This window comes from Rhinolophus sinicus, linkage group LG05 (assembly GCF_036562045.2).
Source record: "Rhinolophus sinicus isolate RSC01 linkage group LG05, ASM3656204v1, whole genome shotgun sequence".
Taxonomy (NCBI): Eukaryota; Metazoa; Chordata; class Mammalia; order Chiroptera; family Rhinolophidae; genus Rhinolophus; species Rhinolophus sinicus.
In genome coordinates this window covers 15234113-15258058 of record NC_133755.1, presented here as the reverse complement: position 1 = coordinate 15258058, position 23946 = coordinate 15234113, and the positions used below count along the sequence as shown (strand labels likewise).

General features: G+C 54.9%; 1 protein-coding gene across 5 annotated transcripts in view; it reads right to left on the bottom strand.

Moving 5' to 3' along the window:
• KLHL29 (kelch like family member 29) overlaps positions 1-23946 on the bottom strand; it is a 294180-nt gene that overhangs the window by 3501 nt on the left and 266733 nt on the right. For all 5 annotated transcript variants that reach the window (XM_019757277.2, XM_019757114.2, XM_019757347.2 and 2 more), the window contains 8 exons: positions 17938-18076; positions 8743-8945; positions 6776-7035; positions 5173-5371; positions 4845-5027; positions 4510-4690; positions 1246-1439; positions 754-898 (listed from right to left, as the gene is read on the bottom strand). In XM_019757277.2, the coding sequence (XP_019612836.1) occupies positions 754-898; positions 1246-1439; positions 4510-4690; positions 4845-5027; positions 5173-5371; positions 6776-7035; positions 8743-8945; positions 17938-18076 (1504 nt within the window). The remainder of the gene's footprint in view (positions 1-753; positions 899-1245; positions 1440-4509; positions 4691-4844; positions 5028-5172; positions 5372-6775; positions 7036-8742; positions 8946-17937; positions 18077-23946) is intronic.

The following is a 23946-nucleotide window of genomic DNA, read 5'->3' as shown; positions in this document are numbered from 1 at the left end:
CAGGCACGAGATGTCTTCTGGAAGGCTCTGCTATGGAAATGCTGATAACGGGGTTTGGTGGCCCCTTCTTCCTCCTTGTTCATCTTAGTCCAGGAAAGGACGGGCAGAAGAGCAGGGTCTGTGTCCCACTGCCCAGGGGAATTAATTTTTCTGGATCACAGGGCCAGGCCGACTGGGAACCAAGCTACACTCTGAACTCTACTGCTCTTCCTGCAGGGGCTGGTCTGTGTGTGTTTCTGCCCAGTTAGCTTGGAGACTCCAGGGCAGCTGTGCCTGATGTCTCTCACTGGGTCCAGCTCCAAAGGGCCGTCAGGATCATGCGTGCCATCAGAGCAATCTTCAAAAAGCCACTTGTCCCATGTAGGGTATCGTACAGCTCTGGCCTGGTGCTGCCTCCGGTCTGTGATGGGGCAGGCGGTCGTGGGGGAGAGCTGACCTCACAACACCACCCTCCCCCGTCCTGCGGCCTCAAAGGACCTGGGGCCTATGAAAAGTCCCTCATTTCTGGCTTTGAGATGGGGTCAGCAGGAGCCACAGGGCTGGGCTTTGGGGCCAGGGGCTGCCCGGGTGTGCTTCACACTCTGCTCTGGCACGCGTATCGATACCTGTGGTTGGTGCAGGGGGTGCTGCTCTCGGCCTGGGAATTGCTTTGGTCAACAAATCACCGGTGGTCACTCATTGTGCTCAAACCTCTCCTGTTGTCCCTCCTGCCCCCCATCATCCCCCTTGGCTGAGTTGCTGCGGTCCCCTCACCTGCAGAACTGGCGAGAGTGATTCATGTTTGGGCCTGCCTTAATGTTCCCTTTTTCCGGGTCGTAGATGGTAGTGGCTCTGGCATAAGCCCCACCCAGGATGAATACCAAGCCATTGAGGGTGACGGCAGGAGCGTACTTGTTATCTGTGGGGAGAGCAAGGCAGGCAGGTCAGGGGATCGCTTCTTGGCCTTCCCTCCCCTTTTCTTCCCCATTGGGCCCCCCAGAGGCAGGGACCTGGAAAGACTGCCAGTGTCACTGGCCTGAGGACAAGGTCCGGGGCCAACCTGGTGCACACAGTACGTTGTCCTCTGTCCAGGTAGTGGGATCTGCAGGTGCACTTTGCCTGGGGTTTGCTTCCCCCTCCAACCCCCTGCGTGTGCAGAACCATTGGCCTTAGCCAGTCCTCTGGGCTTGGGCGACTGGGACAGAATGAAACAATGAGGTGGGGATGCTGCACTGGCCCTGGGCTGAGGAGACTGCTGGTTCTCACCAATCATTGGGGACTCGATGAAGCTCCACGTGTTGGTCTGTGGAACATAAGATTGGAGGACACCCGCAGCTCGGCCAGCCTCATTCATGCCCCCAAACACATAGATCTTGCCACCGCACACGGTGGCCGCTGCAGAGTGTACTGCCTTGGGCAGAGGGGCCACGGCCTCCCACTGGTTGGTGATAGTGTCGTACCTGTTGGGAGACGAGAAAAAGAGCCTAGGGTCTAAGGTGCGCCCTGTCCGGGGCAGGGGCCACACCAAGGCAGCAGCACCAGGTGCTTTCTGCCCTCGGCACCGCTGGCACAGCCCGAGGTCACACAGCTGGGAACCCTGGGACGAGTCACACAAGGCCACCCAGCATCTTGCCCAAACTAGCTCTCTCAGCCTTCCTCTTGAACCTGGAGAAGTGATGGAACATGAGTTCCAGACCAGACAGGGATAGACGCGAGGACAGGAAGGAGCTGACAGGAGGAGTAGAACTGGCCAAGGAACTGGAATCCTCGAGCTCTTTCTCTCTGGGGCAGCTTGGGTCTCAGTTCTCAGCGTCTGTGTCAAGTGTTTTTGCGGCTGCCCTCACAAACACTTACTCTGGACCTCCCATTGCAGGTCCATCATCACCTTGTTGACTGCTTTTTGTGTGTGCTCTGGACCCAACGTGGGGCCTCCACTGTGGGTTTGCTGCACCCACAGGTTTGCTGTGGGTTTTTCCCAGCACACCTTCCCTGGTAAGCACACTGGGCCCACTTTTCCCCGTGAGCCTCCTTGGAGCATGAGCCATAACCCAGTCACAGCTCTGTGACCCAGGAAGATGACCTCTCTTGGCTGGTGCCCCTGGCTCTGGGGGGAGGGGGGGTTAGGGAACTGTGCTGCCTCCAGCTCTGAGCTTGTGAAGACTTGGGATCTGGCAGCAGGGGTTGATTCAATTAAAACCCAGACGAATGATATGTGGCTAAGAGGTGATGGAGTAAGTGTCTTTTTGGACAGTGTCAGAAGTTCAAATATCTGTTTCTGAAGCCAATATGGCAGAGATCCAAAGAGCTCCTGCAGAAAGATCTGGGAGACAGTGGAAGATTATGTGCCTGTTAGTCTCCAGGCTTTCGGTATAATGGCACATTCCGTCTAACGCAAATTTTCCGAGAGCTTGGTATTCCAGGTGGCTGATTGCCAAGCCACAAGCCTTCCGTCAGCTCAATCTGTGAGCTTGCTGCTTGAGAAGGATATGCTAATGACATGCAAATGACCCCGCGGAGTGAGGCGCTCCGCTATCATTTATCCAGTAACCACAGCTACTGCGATACATTGCTATAAAATATTAGACCCAGTTATTTATATAATGATATAATACAGGTTTGTCTATTGCACTGTTGTTTTAATCTATAATTATATAATCTTGCTCTATTCCTGTAATACAGTAATGTAATATAATTATAATGCATCATATATCTCATTCATTATCAATATAAGAGCAATTTGTACCATTAGTGCTTCCTGGGGAACAAAGCACCCTGATGTCTGTCCCCATTACGCTGACCTTCCTGTCACCCTGAATTCTCATCATTGCCACCATGTGGCATCGAGCTTGACTTGCCCAAAGGGGCTTAGCTGTGCTCCTTGGGAGGCCTGCACCCTCCCCACCACTTGCACGCACAAGACCCAGGGGTCTTCAAGTCTGCGTCCTATCCCTACAAGAACAGCTGACAGATACCAGTGGGATGACAAAGGGCTCAGGGTGCCCTGCTGTCCTGGACTGTTCCTCCATCTACTGGGCCTCAGGATGGTCTCGCTCCCTCTGTGCCCAGCTGATGTTTCACGGAAGAAGGAAGGCCTGGCCCCCCCAGGGAAAGCCGGTACCAGCTGCTCCCAGGCCTTGGAGAACGGCTCCCTGGCCCAGCGGGAGGGGAGCTCGTCCCCTTCTCGGTGTATCTGATCCTCAAACAAATCCCTGTATTTATCAACAAGTGTAAGTTTGCAAAATGAGTAATCAATGTCTTTAGGAGATTAAAAATAGCTGACAAAAGCAAGACAGGATGACAGATCTAGCTCAGTTTACTCCTACATAGAAAGTGTCTCCTTTTTTTATGTGTTTATTATTGGATGACAAACGATTGGGAACTGGTGCTTCTGGAAGGCTTGGGGCACTATGGCTGTGCAGTGGGCCCCACTGAAGGCTGTCAGCATTAGGGTTGACCCAGGTTCAACAGCAGTATTAACATCCTCTAATCACACAGGGATTCCCCATTATCTCCAAATCAATATGACAATTAAATGTTACTGAGCTATCTCTGGGCTCCACTTGGGGGAGTTAAAAGCCCACAGTGAACATACCGAGCCTGCCTCACTCTGAAACCATCTTTGCTGTAACATTTGTCAAGTGTCCAATTAGCCACCAAGGGAAAAATACAAATTGAGGGGTATGTGTGGCTCCACAGGCGTAAAGCTGTCACAGGGGAAGATATGCTTTCTGTGGCAGCTGATGTGGGCCAGGGTGGTGGGCGAGGGTGTGGGAAGGACATGGGAAAGGGCTCCGGTGATCTTTGCTGCGTCCTCCCAGGCTGAAAGTTGGGGCCAGCTTAGCCTAAGTCATCGTTCTCCAAAAGCAGGACTGCACCGAAGACCACCCCCTTCCCCATTCTGCTGCCTACACCTGGTCCCTATATGTGCTGCTCATTTCCAACGACATACGCGAGAGGTTCTGGGGGCCCATCGGCTTATGTTCTTTTCTGAAGAATTCTAGGTAGTTGGCCAGACCTGTGTGCAGAGGTCCTTCCCTGTGTTATAAGCAGGTTTCCTGGGATGTGTGGGATGGAGGGAGGAAGGGAGCCCCCTGGAGTGTAAACTCCCACTTGGCAGAGACATGGAGGCATAGCCAGCGGCACAGTACACACTTGGGCCACTGGTTCCAGCTTCGCCTGAAATCCCAGCAAGTCTCTGGATGGGTGTTTCCTGTCCCAGTGTGTTCCCTGCCTGCCAGGCCAGGCCAGCCAAGCCCATCCTGTGCCTTTCCAACACGGGGTCTCGTGCCTCCAGCTTGTTTGACACCTGAATGGGCTGTCGGGAAAAGAGTGCCCCATCTCAGTGACAGGGCAGCTGTCATCCCCAGTCCTCTCCCTTTGCTGTGTGTGAAGAGCCTGGGACAATCACCTGACAAATGTCCCATCTCTAGTCATCTCATTTGGGGAAGGGGGTGTTGGGAAGGAGAAGCAGTGCGATTTGAGTTTTGGTGAATGTCGGAGGTGCCCCTGTGGTGACCATGGCCCCGTTACCTCTCCACGTGGTCCACGTTGCCCGACACACCAAGTCCCCCGAGGGTGTAAATCTTCCCGTCGTAGACAAGGCTGTTGTGCCGACAGCGGGGGACTGTCATTCTGGAGACGAGGTTCCAGTTATCGAGCAGGGACATGTAGCACCACACGTCGGCCAGCATCACCCCTGACTCCATCCCACCTGGAGGCAGCATGAGAGGTCCAGAGAGCAGGCAGGAGTGAGGAAGGGAGCAGGAGGAGGAGGCGGGGCCTTGGCCTTCCTCAGCCCCCACTTGTGCAGGAAGGCCCCCTTGGGAAGCCCAGGCCCAGGCCCAGCCCAGCCCTGAGGGCCTCACCTGAGAGGTAGATGTTGTCCCCGGCACTCACTACACTGAAGAACTCGCGGTCATAGAAAGGCAGTGAGGCCAAGGGGTACCACTTGTTGTTCTGTGGGTTCCAGCAGGTGACAGCCACCAGTGAGCGCTGAGTCATCCCCACCATCTGACGGCCCCCAACCAAAACGATGACCTCGGCCACACCTGCAGGGACACAGATGGGCACCCTTGGGACACACCCCAACACTCTTGGCATCGGTACCCGGTGCCCCTATTGGGGGGGCCACCCAGAGTCGGGCTGACGCCACAGCACCTGCATGTGGGGGCTTTGGGCCATGTCTCTGGATACCTGCTGAGAGGCGGGGCCGGGTCCTGGGCGTCTGCATCTCCTGGCGGGCATGGGGCAGCATGTGGTAGCGCTTGGCCTCGTTGACCAGGTCCCGACAGGCCTCCGACGACTTGATGAGGTCCTCATTGTCCACGACGTTGAGCAGGTAGCTGGGGTGGATGAAGGGGAGGCGGACCACCGCCAGGAGCTCTGCTGCATGCTGCAAGGTCAAGGACACACAGAGCCTTCTCAGGTCAGACAGAGGGCCACCCCAGTGGCTTGTACGAGAAGAAAGGAAGTGGGGGTGTGGGACGGCATGGCATGGATCATGCCAGTCTGTCTGGCTTGGGGATGTGGGTCCTCCGCTCACCCAGCCTCGACAGAGACAAAGGGAGCTCCCGTCAGCCAGAGGCGAGGAGGCCAGGAAGGCCAGGAGGGGTGGTCTGCTGCAGCTGAGCCTGGGGAGGACCTTCCATTTGTCTCTTCAGCACCTCATTCCCGCCTCCACCCCGCTCATGGGCTTCTGCTTCACACCAGGCTGCAGCGGGACTCAGAGGAGGATGACCCGGTCCTGGGACAGGTGTGCACACCGCAGGGACTCAGGAACAGATGGGAGGGCCCAGGAAAGCTGACAGTGATCGATCGGCAAACTTGCACGTCACCACTGTCAGAACCTGTGTCTCCCCAACACTAACAAACCCCTTTAGTGGCGTCCCATTGCCTCAAACTGGCACCTGGACCCTGTCACTCTGTGTTGAAGCTGCAGAGCAGACATGGACTTGGAGAGAGGAAGACTGAAGGCAGGGAAACCATTCAGAGATGACTGCAGGAATCCTAGTGAGATTAGGGCAGGCCTGAGGGAGGAGACAGAGCAGCCGACCCACTTAAGAGGGAGTGAGGGAGCAGAAGGGAAGCAGTGTGGGTGGCCAGAAGTATGTGGCACCTGTGTGGCTTCACTAACTCCCAGGGGCTCCTGACACCTTGGAACCAAGGCAATCCCATTCTTAGTGGGGCCTTTAGCTGGTGCTTTCTGGCCTGGAGAGCCTGCTGGGCTGTGCTTGGTTTCCTGTGACTCAGGTTCCCCTCCTGGGGACCCTGCCCTCCTTTCCTTCTGCCCTGGACTCTGGCTCTGATTCCTCCAGCTGTCCCCTCCGAGGGACTCACCTCCCTCCTGTCATGTGCACAGTGGTTTCCTATCTCCGGTGTGATTTGCATTTGATCCAGGTGCTCTCCACCTTCTCAATAACCTGAGCTTGGGTGGGGCTGCTCCTGCTGGGTCTGAGCTCCCCGGAGCCCCAGGGGCACGCTGGCTCAGGCACACACTTTTCCCTGCAGGGCCCTTGTGCTGTCCACCTCGCTCTGCGACCTCTTGGTCAGCTTGGGTCTCCTGCAGGTGGAATGCCAGCCCTGGAGAAGCCTCTGGTGACTGATTTCTCATCTCTCATCCCTCCCTCCACCTCTCTGCTGCCCACGGGAGCAGTTCCAGCCTCCCTGTGCCCGGGCCTGCTGGCTCCTATACGCTCCCATGGCCGGTCAGACCCAGCGTCCTCTACCTCCCTTCCTCCTTGCTCCAGATGCCAAACTGCACTGTGCCCCAGACACCGGAGAAAGGGGGGGGCCCTACCTGCGCCCGGGATGTGGGGTCCTTCTTGATCCACTTGATGACGGTCTCGTACACTAGCTCCTCGGCCTTGGTGTTGAGGCTGTCGTTGGAAATGTAGGCGATGAAGTCGTCCTTGGAGACGCTGAGGATCTCTTCCTGGGCGGCCACCTCGGGGAAGAGCTGCAGTGCGAAGGCCTTGGCCATGTGGTAGAGCTCACTGCACTGCATGGCCTCAGCCATGGCCAGCACCCCCAGGCAGTTGCTGGCCGTCAGCTGCTTCTCTGGGGGCGAGAGCACATGGCCACTGACTGTAGGCCCCGAGCTGGTTGCCACCCATTCCCTCCATCTGTCCCTGTGTATCCTGGTGACCTGCCTGCAGCATCCAGAGTCCCTACAAGCCCAGGTCCTGTATCCATTTCCTGGGGTTCCCTCCACCCCATCTGATGCTGACTATCCCAGGGCTGCCTACAGGCCCCAGCAGGACCGAGATTATAAGGTATTGGCACCAGACTCGGAGCTCCCTCACTGCCTGTGGGCCATGGGGTGGGGAGTGGGGTGCACTGCAGAGGTTGTGGTGTCTTCCATAAGTGTGACAGGCACATAAGTGTGGGGTCACAGACTCCTACTTTAGGGTCACGGCAGCAGTAACACCCCACACGTGCTCACTTACCATCTCCCATGGCCCTCAGCTTCACCCCAGCTGATCTCAGTCCTGAGGTCAGTCTGGTCAACTCTCCTGAGATCTGACTAACGGTTATTCTAGCCTAGAAGTGTCTGGGTCCCAGGACATCCATACTTTTGTGAGCCTAACTCTGCAGCTGTGGTTCCTGGCTGTCATACAGGGTGTCATGCGGGGTCTATGGTCCCGCTCCCCACATAAGAACACAAGACATGGTGAGGCCAAAAACGAACACCCACGGAGCCATAGATAGGGGAGTCATATTGCTATATTCTTGCTGGCAGCTGGGTTGGAGACACAGGAAGCAGGATCCACACGATCCGCAATCCACTGTCCACTTCTCTGCCTGCCAACCAACCTCACTTGCTAACTGCAATCTGCCTCTCTGCAATCCACAATCCGCAATCCACAATCCGTGCTTGCTAGTTTAGCCACAGCAGTTGTATCAGTAGCTAATGGCTAACCAGTAACAGCTGATGGCCAACTAGTCACAGCTGATGACCATCTACTACCCGAGCCAGCACCTTTGCACGTGAGGCCGAGAGCCTAGAAACTGCTCTCTGGGACTCTGTCCCCAAACTGGCCATTCTTGATTGCTCGGTTCCCCTCGGGTCACATTTCAGGCCCCTGGCTGTTCCCGCCTGATCTGTTCTTGTCTCCAGGATTAGCTCCTAGATTCTCTCTCTCTGCACTCCACACACTGGCCACCGGTTCTTGTGACTCTCGCCTTTACTCTTCCCTCTCCCTACTGTCACTCAAGCAGGGCAGCTCCAAACTGTAAAGTAAGTGCATTCCTTGCGCAGGGGGCCTGCTGGAAGCCCTGACACTCAGTCCCCATCCTGGGCAGCAGGTCTGGGTGTCCAAGAGACAGTTTACACGTCTAGACCTGTGTGGATACCTGGTGTGGTGTAGGTATTAAGTTAAAGGGAAAAAAAGTTTGTGGCTCCTTTGTTCAGTGTTTAGAGAACAGGGATGTGAGGCCAGGGCCCAGGCTCCCTACGAAAGAAATAACGGGCCATTCACATAACCCTTGCGGCCCCACTTGTCCTCATGAAGCCGCCTGGGGTCACAGTGCAGCCTCCCCGGCTCCAGGAAGCGATGCACAGGAGTCCTCTGTCATGCTGGTGGGCAAAGTTCTTTGCATACAGTTATCCGAATTATCATCTTAGAGCTGCTTTGTGAACTCCGGCTTCACCTGAAGTGGGCGTGCACACACAGCCTCCCCTTGAAATCCTTGTTGTTTTTGAATTTTCTGCACATCTACCCTCTTCCCCCTGCCCCAGGTGTCAGGGGTGTTCCCTGGGCTCACCCAGAAAGGACACGCAGACTTTGCAAAAGGTGTGGAACTGGAACTTGCTGGCTGCCTCCAGCAGAGTCTTGGCGTTGGCTGAGTCGATGACCAGGGAGCCCGTGTAGACAAACTCCAGCAGCAGCTCGAGGACATCGGCCTGCAGGTTGGACAGGACGAGCTCCAGCTTCTCCCGGCCGCACTGGCTGCCGTCTTGCACCGACCTAGGCACAGAGACCGGGCTGTCCTTACCTGCCACCCCGCGGCCACGCCGCCGCCTCACAGGGCTACATCTCCCTGCACACCTCGGTCACGCCCTTCATTTTAGGACTCAAGGGACACGGCAGTGACACACCTGAACCTAACGACCTTACACGGGATCTGAAAGAGAAGAGTCTGACCAGAGACGCCCCAAAGAACAGAAAACCCTGCTTATCACTACTCGGCATGTCCATGCAAAAAAAGATGCAAATCAAAAAGCATGAGCTGTGGATGGGGACGAGGACCAGGACGGGCCTCAAAGGGAAACAATACGGCTCAGCCCACTGCTGGCCCCGGCGTCTCCGCCAAACAGGGCCGGCAGGTCTCGGGCCGGGGCTGTCTACCTCCGATGGGAGGTTCTCCAACAAGACCGAGGCTCCCAACTGGTTGTGATCACAGCCAATCCGGAGACTCCCTTGATGGCCCCAAAGACTGAAGGCCCCACGCTGTCCAGGAACACTGACTCCAACCCCACCTCTTTCTAAAAACATATTGTTTCCTTTTAGGCATGGAAAGGAAGCCCTTCATGACATTGCTTTGAAACTCAGGACGAGACGAGATAGACGGACAGAATGGTTAGAGCTGGGAGGAGGGGAAGGGGGAACGACCAAGGACTTCCGCCACAGACAGCCAGCAGCCATGACCTGGGACCTGGCCCGGGGCGGGGCCTCCTGCCACATGGAACACGGGGTCAGAGGTCAGAGTGGCCTGCGTGTAGAGTGTGCATCGGGCTTGTGAACTGGGGGGAGCAGGGGAGGGACACAAATATATAAATATGTTTATATCTGGTGTCTACAGAAATACAAAACCATTGCAAAGGCTCCCAAGGCCTGGCAGCCGCGCCCTAAAGCTGGACCTGGAAGGAAACAGATAAGATGAAGCAAAAATCACACCAATACAGAAGTGACCGGAGGAAAAACACCCAGAGCGTTAAGAATCAGGAGGCAGATTTCTCAGAGGCGATCGGCTTGGCACCCCGTCTCGGCCGTTCTGACCAGCCCTGCTTGTCTCACCGAGCCGGGTCCAGCCTGGGGCGGGGTTCAGCCATGTGGCTGGAAACGACTTCTGCATTCCCATCACTCCTGGGGAGGGCAGGGTCCAAAACTGTCTTGCCCGGTCCCTTGGGTGCACCTGTGGCTGGAAGTGGGGTGTTGGAGGTAGCTGGCAAGCGGGCAGGCTAGCCCCAGCGAGAGGCTGACTCCTATGCGGGTAGGGAGCTAAGGGACCTGGGTGCCACCACTCTGCCCCTGACAGATGGGCAGCCCTGACTTCTCTGGCCGTCAGGCTCCTCTTCTGCAAAACAAGAGTACTGAACTGGATGATGTCTCAAGTCCCATGGAGAGTTGACGTGACAGGTTGAGAAACCTTCCCAGGAAAGTCTGTTCTACATAACAGTACCTGACATGCCACCATTAGAGCGACACTGTCTCTGGTTAGGCACTGCCCATCCCCCCCCCCAAGGCCTTTAAAGCACAAATATGACCTGGCAGGGGACAGGTGCCTGAGCAAGGGCCAGGGCTTCTCTCCCCACAGAATGGCTCATCCAACCAGGGGCCTGAAGGGGCATCCTGCCTCCAACCCTGGGCAGCCCCAGAAAGCTGAGGGGGGAAAGTGCCTCTAAACAGAGGCTCTGAACAGAGCCCCTTCTCAAATCCAGAGACATACACTGTGTGTGTGACTTTAAGTGACGTAACGCACCTGGTCTTGTGCTGTCAGGATGGATGTCCATGCTTGGGAGACTTTGTCAAGTATAAAAACAGTGCATTAGGTGATCACTTGAAACCACAGAAATTCTGAACGGCCCAGGCCTCAGGGGCCATCTGGTCAACCTCTAAGTCTTTGCTGCCTCTGCCTTTGTCCTACATGCCACTGTCCAACTGTCCTCCTCACGCCCTTCATACTCTGCAGAGGTTACGAGGCCAAAGTAGGGCTGCTCACCTTCTGCCAAGGCCCCCAGTCCTTCCTGCCTCCCCACGAGTCCTCAGCAGAGGAGCCCAAACTCACTGACAAGCTGAGATGGGACTTCAGGATGTGCACACACATATATGCACACACACATGCACACACACACATGCACACACTGAAATGCATGTGACATGTGATCCTGGGAACCGTGGAACCACCTGTGAGGAGGGCTGTCTAGCAGATGGAAGGCCAACGGGAGCCCACGGCCCCGAGTGAGTGATGGGTCTGACAGGACCAGGATGGCTGCACTTCTTGGGAGATGCTTGTCTTGGCCAGAGTCTGAGCCAGGAACAGGGTCCTGGGGACAGGGTGGGGCAGCATAGCTGAGGAGCACAAGGATTGCATGGGGAGGCACACAGGACGTCCACCATCACAGGTGCTGTCCAGGGTTGGAGAGGAGCACTGTCCCTGTGACCTGTGGCCATGGCTCTTCTCCTCCAGGCACCCCAGTAGGGGCCACCCAGGGACAGAGGGGGCCGCTGGGCAAAGGATCTGCAGGGAGTGGCTGGAGGCCGCTGGGGCCAGATGCCAGACACTGAGAGCTGAACAGCCATTCCACTTGGCCACAGAGGAATACTTGGGAACATGCCGGGGGCTTTGCCAGGTGTCTGAGTTCAGGGTCTGTAGAAGGCGAGGCCCCAGACAGAGAGGCCTTGTGCAGCTCACCTGCCCGTGGATGTTTGGGTGTGGTTCAAACGGGGGTGGCGGCTGAGGGAGGCCGGCAGTCACTGTTTGTCCATGAGTGTTCCTTAGGTCTCTTCCTTCTGAGCAGGGAGCTCCTAGGAGGCATTACCCCTGATGGGTGGCCCTGGTCACTGATAGGGAGCTGTGTCCTCCAAAAATGACCATCTGTCCCTGCTGTGAGCTGGGTCTCAGGGTTGCAGGGTCCTGTTCCACTCATGGAGTATCGAGGAGCTGCTGGGCAATCAGGGTCATGGCATGACCTTGGAGGGGCAGGAAGCACGGCAGGAAAGGGCAGTGATAACCTTGCTAGGTTGGGACTATGAACCTGACACTTGGGCGTGGGAGTGAGGGGCAGGCTGGTGCTGCTCAGCCCACACAGGGCTCACTAAAGCTCCCTGGGGTCACTTTCTCCCAAGAGGGGGTGTGGCCCCAGGAGAGCCCAGGGTATGGGACATAACCTCTGCTTGGCAGGCTTGGGTCTGTGCATGTACCAGGCACGCCTTGTCCCAAATATTACAATGTTTGAGACCCCCCCCCCCATTAGCAATTCTCTTACTTGGGATAAGAATTGCCCTCTCTAGCCTTCAGGACAGAGTCGCTCACCTACCCCTCACACACCTCAGTGATCAGATGCTTTCATTTTGCAAGTTGGACCCTGGAATAATGGGAGGGAAGTGTGGGGCAGCGGTGGGTGGGAGACAGTCACGGAGCAGGTGCCGAAGGTGGCTGGTGCCCTGTTCTGCTCAGGAGGTCCCTGCCCTTCCGATGTGTTTCTGATCCTGCCCCATGCATAGGAGCCCAGGCATGCCCTCAGTTCCAGGGCACAAACACGGGCACGCACCAGTCTTCCTGGGTCCTGAGGACTTGGGCAGCTCAGGCATGCCTTGGCCCACCCATGGTGACTGGACAATGGGTCTTGCTCATGTCCTACTGCCAGCCTCTGAGATGTGTGAATCTCTCCATTTGTTACTAGTCTTACAGCCACACCTGTCTGCTCCACCAGGAAAGGGGGCAGACTGCTCGGCTTCACTGGGAAGGAGGGGAGAGGCATACGGGTTGATTACTGCTTTAAAGTCTAGCAGGCATCCCTATGTCCAGGATCTGTGCCACTCAGATCCTTTCAGTTTCCTCTGGAGAGGGAGATGGATGAGAAGCCCGGAGCCTATACATGGGGTTTGTGAAATCAACTTCCACAAATCAATTTGTCCATCCATTTTCATTCAATACGAACAGAGACTATATAGCTCAAATGTGTCGTTGGCTCCGACAGGCTTTGTGAGAAGAGGGTTTTCTCTGGGAGGTAGAGGTTCAGGTCTCTGTCCCATTTGTGATGAGGGGTCAGCCCTCCTCTGGGGCTGTGCATTTCCTCCCTCACCTGGACTTGGGGAGTGTGTTCGGAAGTGCTGGCAGGGAGGGCGGTGGCCACGCTGTCTCTGAAGAAGAAAGGTCCCTGTCCTCTCTGATGGGCCCCCAGCCAATCTGGCCAGTGACTGCAGCCAATGCCCCTTGTGGCTCCAGCCATCCCTGAGTGCTCTTTGGCACCCAGAGAACAAGTGAACGGACTCCTCCAAGGGCCAAAAAAGAAAAGCCAGGGCAGAGCTAGGCCCTGCTCACTGGAGTAGAGAAGTGACTCTGGACCTGGGAGGCTGCAACCCCAGGACCCCACTAGGCCTAGTCTGCTCCACGTATCCTTCCTTCCCGAAACCCGGGGCTCCGCCCACTGTCCTCTCCTCCACTCAATTCTGCAGGGTCCTTCCCAACCCCCCAGCCTGGAGGCAGGCGAGGCAGGGCAGTACTACCCTTCACATTATCCAAAGACAAAGCCGCTCCTTTTGCTTCAGGGTTTTCACGATTCTTACAGGGACTCAGAGGGGGTCACAAAGGGATGGTGGGCAGGTCCAGCTTTCTCAGCAAAGGCTTGGCTCTGGCCTCACTGCTCTTTTCCAAATCCTCCGGGGTCTCCAGACCTCTCGCCAGAGGACATGGCCCCCTTGCAAGTGTGAGAGTGAGTGCCCGTGACTTAGGTACCTGTCTCAGGTGGGGAGTATGTCTTCTTTGGGCAGATCCAATGACAAGTTACAAGTGTTGCCAACAGATACACAAGCACACCCACATGCACACAGCAAGCACGCACACACAAAATCTCTGCGTCCTTTTTCCTTGCACATGGGTCCACACTGGCAGCCCTGAGATTTTGTTTTCCTTCCTCACAGACTTTGTGAACAAATAAAACTACGCTTCATTCTCCTCTGGGTTAGCAATGGATGGTAAGAGCGTGAGCTTTGGGGTCAGACTTCTATTTGAATCTCAAATCTACTGGCTATGTAAACTTCTCTGGGCCTTAGTTTATTCATCTGCAAAGTGGGGGTACTCATAGTACCTACTTCTTGGGTTAGGTGGAGGATTCCCAGGATGACATGAGACATCTCTCTAAGCCTCCTTGTGGGCTGGTCTTGCCCTCATCAGGGGAAGAAGAGTTTGGAACTAAGTAAGGGAAGGCTAGGGGAAAGAAGCTGCCACAGCCTCGCCAAAGGTATGAACACATGTGAAGAAAGGACATGTGACAAAGTGGGGGTTTGGTCTGGAGCCTGGATCTGGAGAACAGGGGCTCTGGGCAGGACATCTGCATGCCTTTAGGGCTGAAGGGCAGCTGAGCTGAAGGGGAACCCAGCCACTCGTTGGGAGAGGATGCTCTGAGACCTGCTCTCTGGCTTGCTTATAGTCTGAGTATCATCTTCACAAAACACAGATCTGACCATGACACCCAGGCCTAAGACAAAGCCCTGCAATCTGGCCCCTGTGTCCTGCAGCCTCATTTCCTCCATTTCCTCCATGCTCACCTCACACTTGGAGATGCACAGCACTGAGGTACCTGCAGTGCCCTAACTGCCCCCTCCACCCCCAGCTGTCCTCTGCCTCGAACGTCTTCCTCTGCTGTCTGCAGCCTTTCCCACTCGCCTGCAGGGGCAATCCCATTCTGGGTTCAAAACCCATGCCAGATGCCACCTCTTCCCGGGCTGTCCCTGAACGCCCCTCCCCACATAGAGTTAGCACTTGGCCTAAAACTCCTTTTTTGCTGTTGTTGTTAAATAAGTTTGATTTCCTACAGTTCTTTCTGTTGTGACACTCTCTGTGGCTCCTATTTCTAAAAAGGTTTTGGATGTATTAAACCTCCCTTTCTGCCTCATCCTGCCCTGCCCCTTGCTCTGCTTTACCGTTTCTCCCCTACCAGCCTGTGGGTTCCCCAGAGGCAGATCTCCATCTCGTGTAGTGTTTCCTGTGAGACCTGGCACTCAGGAGGGGGCCCTGATTGTTTGCTGAGCCGAGTACTGAACGACTCACTGGGACTGGAGGGGTGCACTGGTCACTTGCCCCAGGCTGGAAGTGGGAAGGAGTGAAGCTCCCTGAGTCTCCATGCCTGGGGGTCCTGGGACAGCAGGGGACAGGCCACTTGCCCCTGACAGTGCTCACTACGGGCCTCAGGAAGGGAAGGACCAGGATGTCGTGTTCCACACGTTATCCCTACTCCCGCTGCTTCTGTTAGTGCAGCCGCATGAGAGGGAAGCCCCTGGTTGGGTTTCAGCGGCAGCATCACATCTCTCCCTCGGGGCCATTCAGGCTGCTGCACCTTAAGTCTCCAGGGTCACAGACGCGAGGAGACTGAAATGACATGGTAACAACATCAGCTGCTCCCTGACCTGTAAGAATGTGGAATTCTTGTGGATTTTACATGGCCAGAAAGGAAATCATCTTCCTGTAGAGAGTCTGCTTTCCTCCCCACAGAAAGAATTTGTTTGCAGCTATCAGCAGAAATGGTGCTGTGTGCCCGTAGTTAGGACAAGGGAAGTAAAATTTAAAATGGCTACAAGTGAACATTTTGATACCTAACGGCAGCTCCGCCTCTGGGCTGTGCTTCCGCCTCCCTTCCTCCCGCACTCTGAAGACCCAGCCCTGCTCCCCAGATCTCAGACTTCTCTGGGTGCCATCCGTCTGGCTGCCTACCAGGTGTCTGTACTTGGGTGGCCTTCAGGCTGCTGAAACGTGACATATCAAACGCTCAATTCACCGTCTTCCCTCGGCTCTCCTGACATTGGTCGGTGGGCCTACCTTCCTCCCTGTCCTCTCCCTTCTCATGCCCTAGTGCGGTATTGTACCTGGGAAGCCTCTCCAGGGCTGGCCCTGCCATCCCCTTACAGTCACTCTAGGATGTCAGACCTGGAAGGAAACCTAGACATCATTCGAACCAACATCCTGTTTTACAGATGAGAAAACCTGAGGCTTGAGAGAGAGGATGTGACTTGCCTGGGGCCATAGGACAAGTGGCAGAGTCAGGTGTAGAACCCAGGTCTCCTAGCTCCCAAGGGGGTGCCCTCTCTCCTCCAGTGATTGCCTCAAGCCCAGTACCCGTCCTACCTGGTTAGGGTCACTGAGGCACATCTCCCATTGTTGGGTGGGCATCCTTTCCCCACTGCTTCTGCTGACGCCCACAACCTAAGGCCAAGGCCAGGGCCCTAACCCAGGAGTCAGAGCCTGCCTGCCCGTCCCACCCCAGCTCACACTGATCTCTGGAAAGACCATCTGCCCCGCCCCACTTCTCATGACTGTCTGTTCCCAACTTTTCATTCCAGGCAACCCATCCCTTGCCTAGAACATTCCAGAACACTCCTTGCAGTCTAGAACATTCCAGGCCACCCATCCATTGCCTGGAATGTTCTTCCCCCTTTGGGACTGTTTAAGAAGCCTCACTACTTTGGGTTCCCACCTAGTAGTGTCCTCTTTTCTATGGTGTGCAAGAGTTTGGCTTTACATGTAAGGTCTCTGAAGACAGTCAGAGGGACCCTGTGCTCCTCTTGCCCACATCTTTTTAGCCCAGCGTTGGGCCACTGCTCAGTACCAATCTGCCCCTGCATCCTGCCCATTCTGTGCTCTCCAGCTGGGCTGGAGCAGGGACCAAAGCCCTAGGATGCCACATTTGCAATTCAGAAGCCAGGTGCTGGTCTCTGCCCATTTCAGAATTTGCCAAGAGTGGCAGCACAAAGACCTCCCTTGGCCTGAAGAAGCCACTGGACATGCCGCTTCACCCCAGAGCTCATGCCCCTGACCAGTGCTCACACAGAGAGAACCCAAGCAGCAGGGGCGGGAGACCCAAGCTGTCCATGAGACTGGAAGTCACAAAGAGCCTGCCCCTTCCTGCATGGCTGGGGCCAGGAGGGCTGGGCAGGGCTTGCACGCCGGGCAGCTCAGCTCTAAGTGAAAGGACACAACGGATTGGAAAGGAGATGCCAGCCAGTGTGCCATCCTGAAACAAAACACAGTCACTCTGGGATTAGTTGGCAAGTCCAAACACAGCATTGGGAAGCAAGCAGAGGTCCTGTCCTCCCACTCTGAGCACAGTCCCGGCTCAGCGTCTGCCCTGGAGAGGCTGCAAGGCAAAATGAGCAGCGGCATTAATCTGCTGATGGGTGAGAGAAACAGGAAGTGTTACCCTGGGCTGGCCCCCTCGGCTGCTCTCCCTCACTAAGGAGCTAGAAGGTGGCCCCTGACTTCTTTGCAAGGGTATGAAGCAGACAAATTTAAAAAAGTCAACGGAATGGAAAAAAAAGAAAAGAAAAGATGCTCATGCACCATTAAGACTCATTCAGGTGGAAATAGGCGGGCAGAGGGCAGACGGGGAGGAGCAAAGGCTGAGCGAGACCGTGTTTAGGACACACCTGGTCTGGCCTCAGACAATGCCGGTTTAGGCTCAGTGTACAAGTATTAAGACATGCAGCATGAAGGAGGCTTTTGCTACAAGTCTCTTCTCCCTGACTCGGGCTGCGGAAAAGTGCCCCCTTGGGTGCCTCGTCCTCCTTAGCAGGGGATGGTGTGGTCAATGTGCTTTCCTGGCATTAGGTCACCATCGACAGCAGTGACGATGGTGCCAGGGACCCTGTGCTGGCCCAGGGGGGGCCGAGTGCAGTGGTCCCTTAATTGTGGGACCACAATTAGTCTACAGTCCTAATCTCAGGGAGAGCTTGTGAGCCACTAAGAACGCAGGGTCCTCGGGGTGGGGCGGGGGTGTTGTCTATTGCTGGCAGAGGCTCCTGGGGACCAGCAAAGCTGTGTGGGCTGGGCTGGGGGCAGTGGCTGTTCTGAGGCTGCGTGTGAGAGGGCACTTGGGAGGAGGAAGGAGGAGGAGGAGAGATGGCTACTGGCTCTGTGACAGGGAGTCACGCTTCAGGAACCTGCAAGAGAGGGGAGGAGAAAAGCGACACAAAAGCGTCCTACAAAGGAACAGACCCGACCACAGCTGGAAGGAAGGCAAACCTTTGAATCAGGTCCTTGAAATACAAGCTGCAGGAAGCTAGAACATTTTGGTGGACTTCAAACTCTCTGCCTTCAACAACAATTTTCAGGTCTGTAAACGCTTTCGCTCTGCGCTGCTGGTTCAATTCCTTCAACATTTCTGCAGAACAGAGAAGACAGACAGGGCCAGGTTCCCATTAAGAGTTTTTTTTTGTTGTTTATTTTTTAATTAAAAAATTTTTTTTTTCAAGACGTAGAGAAATAGGAAAATACTTGATACTGTTTCTTGGCAAGACTGGCTCAACACTGACAGTCAAAAGAAGTCACAAACATAATGCATAAACAAGCAGCAACTGGGAGGGACTACATAACCAAAGGAATAACAACTTTCAAAAGCAAAAACAAAAAAACAAAACAAAACAGGAAACCCAACTACAATAAAAAAAAAAAAATCAAACCCAGAAATTGAAAGGCCTGGGAAAAAGAGTCCCATAGTGACAATTGGAAACATAGAGAATACGTTATCACAGACAACTAAAAACTGTGATCCCACTACAGAACAAGTTCTCCAAATGCCAATGAGTGCCGATGTATCTGATACCAAGAAAAGCATGGCCTTATGATGTATAATGGCTGGATATGGTTCAAAGGAATAAAACCCACAAACCCTGCAAAAACAGCAGCCCTTATGTTAGACGCAGCCATGGCTGGGAGAGCTTCTTGGGGAGGGAATCCCTCAAAAGCAGGGGTGGAGTGAGGGCCTGGTGGGGCTTCCTCCCATGTCACACTCCGGGACTGCTGGGAGAAGCAAGCCAGGGGCAGGATTATCTGTACCTCCTCCCACTTCCTGGGTCATTCAGGATTCCCACCCTTGCCTGGGGCTTTAGCATGGGACCGCCTGGCTTACAGCCCCAGCAGGTCCCAGGTAGCGGCTTCTGGGACCTTCCCACCTTGATGCACACCTACCTTTGCCTGGTGTCTTGGCCACCTGGGGCTGGCACAAAGAGTGTGCCAGGCCCATGGGCTCCGAACCTTGGGGATGTCAGAAGCTTCTCCCAGACCCACCTTAAGGCACAGAAGGGGGAAGGAGAGAGCCTGACTGCTACTCTACTTAGATTATATAAACTCATTTGCAAAAGTTAGGGCCTTAGGATGACAAAAGCTCCCACGACCTCGCCCTGCCTGCCCGTGCCCTGGACTCCTGGGTGGAGCCTGCCCTCAGTGTTGTTGGTAGCTGGACATCAGAGGCCCAGAGGGCCAGAGGGACCTAGACTGTTAACAGTCATGTCATGTCCTTTGGCAGGTGAGTGGGAAGGGCGATCTGCAGAACTGAGTCCAGCCCTCTAGCCCCACACCAGCTCCCCAGCCCTGCAGGTCTCTGCTGAACCCTGGCTGATATTCTGGAAACACCCTCCAGTGTGCCCTGCTCCAGCCTTACCAGTCACCTCTGTCCACACAAGCTGGCATCAGCTGCCTGCCAAGATGCCCTGCTGAGCCCAGCTCGGCAGTGGAAAGGCCCCCACACTCCCTGATCCTCTGTTTCTACATCTGTGAAATGGGGATGGAGGCTCGCACTGTATTCCCAGAGCCTGGTGAAGATTGGGTGCTCAGGCTGAGGGATGGGCAAGGACCTGCAGACTTTGAGGTCGGGCAGGCCCTTCTCTGTGAGGACACACCCGACTCCGGCTCTGCTGGAGACCAAGGAAGACAGTGAGAGGGGGGTTCTGGAGCACACCCCACATGGGGGGACGGAGGTGTGCAGGCAACGCAAATCACAAACCCCCACCACCCCCACGTCAGGCTGAGGTGGAGTCACAGCCAGGTCCCTGCAGTGGTGTGTGTGTGTGAGATGGCGCTGCCTGAGGCCTCCAGAAGGCTGCTCACAGGTGTGCTCAGGTAAGTAGCAGGGCACAGAGCACCAGGTAGAGGGCAGCAGAGGTCTGGGGGAGTGATGAGGACTTGATGTGTGGGCAGGCAGATGGCTTGAGCATAACCCCTGGGCACTGAGGAGCCACCAGGGATTCCATGCAGAGCAGTGACAGGGTCTGACTTGGGCTTCAGACACATCACTCCAGCAGTCACGTTAGGGGCAGGATGGGGAATGATGGGCGGAGGTAGGAAAGTGCCAGGCGGAGAGCTGGGCTTCAGAGCCAGACATAGGAAAACCTGAACTCTGCCTCCCTTCAGCTGTGTGACCCTGGGAAAGTTAACCAATGTCCCCAAACACTCAGTTTCCTCCTTTGTTGAAGGTTAAAATCATGTCAGCCACATGCCTGGCACACAGTATACGCTTAACAAACAGGCTCTATGTCATTGTCGATGGTGGTGACAACTCCATCATCCAGGTGAGAAGCGACAAAGGCCTGAACACACACAGCCACAGGAAGACAGAGAAAGAGGAGTGTTTAGGCAGTGGACGCTGTGGCCCTCAGGGGACGCGGGGAGGGGAGGGTGAGGACCATTTCCAGGTTTCTGGAGGGACATCGGGAAGGGGGGATGATGAGTTAAGTTTTGGGGTCAGGGTTAGGGTCTGTGGGACAGTGGGAGCAGAGGAGGCAGTGGCTGGGGCCTGGGCTGGAGGACGAGGCTGTGGGCATCTGCAGCACGAGCCCATGGCCTGGACATGGAGAGGCTCCTCAGGGAGAGCCTGCAGGATCAGGCTGGGTGGCAGCTGAGTGGCTATGCTCACACATCAGCTCCCAAAGCCACCAACTGAATTCATTCCCAAACCATGAGCCAGGTGGATGATGTCACCTTTTTGGGTGGAGCAGTGTAGGGGGAAAGAGCAGGGTGTGGGGCTACAATTCCAAAGACCTGGTGGAAGGCTCTCATTCCAGCTTTGCCACTAATTGGCTTCGTGACCCTGGGCACATTGCCCCAGCTTTCAGGGCCTCAGTTCCCTCAAGCACCAAGGGCATCCGCTCTGTTGCCCTCTGGTGGTTACACTGCTGTGAATGACAGACGCAGCCCCACGTGCCTGCTGAGTACCCTGCTCAGGGCGCCTGGAAAACACAGCATACACAAAATGCCACTCCTGCTGGGCCCAAAGCATTCTCATTGTTTGGGAAGGTTGTCCTTCAAACCAAGGTAATGATGGCAGCCCCAGCCCCAGCCCCAGCAGCAACGCCTGCTCCCGGGAATTCCGGGTGGATCTGGGAGGTGCTTGGAGATCCAGGTCCTTCTACCCGTAGGCGTTCTACTCCCACTTCATGGAAATCTGGTGTTTATAGCTGGGCAGGATTACCCAGTTTCAGAAGAATTTTTCAATTTATGGAAGTGCTCACCAGGGGATTCCTTTTTCACAGCAGGGCCCAAGCGCCTTCAAAAGATTGATCAGTCCGAATGTGCTTACTGCTGCAGCGGGGCACCCAGCCAGAGAGTGGCATTTCGGGACATCACAACCCAGGATCCATGGGAGGAAGCCGGCACCAGCTCTGGGCACAAGCTGCCCTCCTGCCCACCCCTGTATCGGCAAAGGACAGCCCCTTAATATCGGAGGGGCATGGAGGTCTCCTGAGGGAGCCTTCCAGCAAACCACCAGTGCCCATGTTGGGAAGTCCACAGGCCTCAAGGTAGAGCCTGGCCAGGCCTGGGTCGTCAGAGTGACTCCAGCAGCACCCCAGCACCCTGCGGAATTTGGCTGCTTCAGGCTTGTGGAGGAGGGGATGGCCTGCAGACTGTCTGGGCCTCCCCAGGAGAGGCACGGCGGTGCCTGGTGAGTGAGAGGTCTGCCAGTCTGAGCCTCAGCAGGGCTGGGCTTCATCCTACTGAACGGAAGCAAAGCCTTGACCTCAGGATCCCTCCCTATCGGCCGGCTTTGTGGTCTTTGAGTGTTTTTTCTAACTTTGAGTGAGATGCCCCTCCTGCGTCTTTGGGACCCCATGCCCTTGCTTGCCCACTGCCTTTGGCCTTGCCCCTCTGTGGCGAACTCCCCTCTGCTGCACACCTGGCGAAAGCCCAGGGCCACCTGTTCACTAGGCAGCCTCCCTGGCTCCACCCCTACCCTTCTCTATATCAAGTCCCGCCTCTTTTACCACCTAGAAATCTCCACATCCATTCTCTTCTGGCCACATTTCACGCCAGTGCCCTATGTGAGTGGCCATCCTCCCACCTGAGCCACTGCAGCAGCTTCGGAGGATGTCTCCCTGTTTCCGACCTGTCCCTCTCCAAGCCACCTCCACACAGCAACCCAGCCATCAACGGCTGCTGAAAGAAACCCTTCTAGGCTGGGCAGGGGAAGCAAGGCCCTCTGAGATGGACCCCAGCGCCTCCACTCCAGGGCCAGCCAGGGCTAGCCCTTCCCTCCCCAAGAAGCCTCACCCAGGCACATCTCCCTTCTAAGCTTTCACTCATGTCTCTGCCCCTCTTCCTGATTTTTCTGCCTCCCTTTTTCTGACTAATTACCATCTATGTTTCAATGCCAGTTAAGGTATTACGACAGCCCCCTGCTTTCTGCCCTCGTTGGCATCCCCCCCTGGTATCCCGTGCTCACCTCTGTAGAGCATACTATGTGTTGTAATGATTTATTGACATGTCTGCCTCCTGCACTCCTTGTGTTCTATTTATATTTTTATCTTCATCACTTAGCACAGGGTCTGGCTTATATATAGTGGGTGTGGTAAAGTGCAAAAATTCTTTGTAGCCCCTCCCACCAAGGGATGGAGTTTATCTCCCCACCCTTTGAGTCTTGACTGGCCTCGTGCCTTACTTTGGACCACAGAATGTGGTCAGAAGGACATTGTGTGAGTGTGAGCCACGGCCTCACGAGGCTTTGCTTGCTTTCGCTAATTTTCTTGGGACCCCTGCCACCACCACCCTCTGCGCTAGCCTGGGACAGCCTGTTGGAGGCTGAGAGACCGTGGAGCAGAGATGAGCCGCCCCAGATGAGCCATTTATACCAGCCAACCTCCACCAGTATCAGCTCATCCTGACCCAGCCTGACCCAACCCAACTGTCACACCAGAATCATAACCTAAAGAAGAGGTTGCTGCTTTAAGCCACTAAATCTTAGAACTGTTTGTTATGCAAACAACTGATACAGAAGGCATACACAAACGACGGACTCAAGTGCTCAGAAAACTTTCTCTGTGTCAGTTTCTCCTTCGCTGGTTCGGTGTGAAGCTAATTATTATTATTTTCTAATTGTGGTAAAATTTACCATCTTAACCATTTTAAGTATGCAGATTGGAGGTGTTAATTACATTTCCACTGTTGGGCCATCAATTTCTACAACTCTTTTCATCTTATAAACCTGCAACTCTGCCCATTAAACAACAACTTCCACTCCTCTCCCCGCAGCTCCTGACAACCACCATTCTACTTTCCGTCTCCATGAATGTGACTATCCTAGGCATCTCATCGTATATGTAGACAAACATCATACAATACGTGTCTTTTTGTAACTGGCTTATTTCACTGAGCATAATGTCCCCAGGGCTCACCCATGTGCTAGCATATATCAAAATTCCTTCCTTTTTAAGGCTGAATATTATTCTATTGTTATGTATGTACCACATTTTGTTTATCCATTCATCTGTTGATGAACACTTGGGCTGCTTCCATCTTTTCGCTACCGTGAATAATGCTGTTATGAGGCTAGTTCTTAACACCCAGCTGTGGACATCTCTCAGTGCCTGTCTCAAACCCCATTAGAAGTGCACAGGGTCAACTGGTACTGTGGACCCAGCAGCAAGTGGCATCAGAGGGAAAAGGGGACATTGGGGAGAGTTGGCTTGGGGCTAGATGCTTTGTTTAGAGGCGAGTGACGCCACAAACAGAACCCAGACTGGAGATAAAGTTGCAGCCAAACTTCTGCATATTTTTCACCAAATGACAGAAGTTATTTGTCAGAGACTAATGGGCTCGTTCCAGCTGGGCTAGAAGGGCTGTCTGAGGTGGTAATAAAGAGGAAGCAATGTCAAATATTAAAAGGCAACGCATTTCAGTAGCTTCACAGCAGAGAAGTCCATTAAATCAGAGCCCCGAGAAAGGTTGTGCGGCCAAATAATTTTTTTTCAAGCTCAAGTAAGA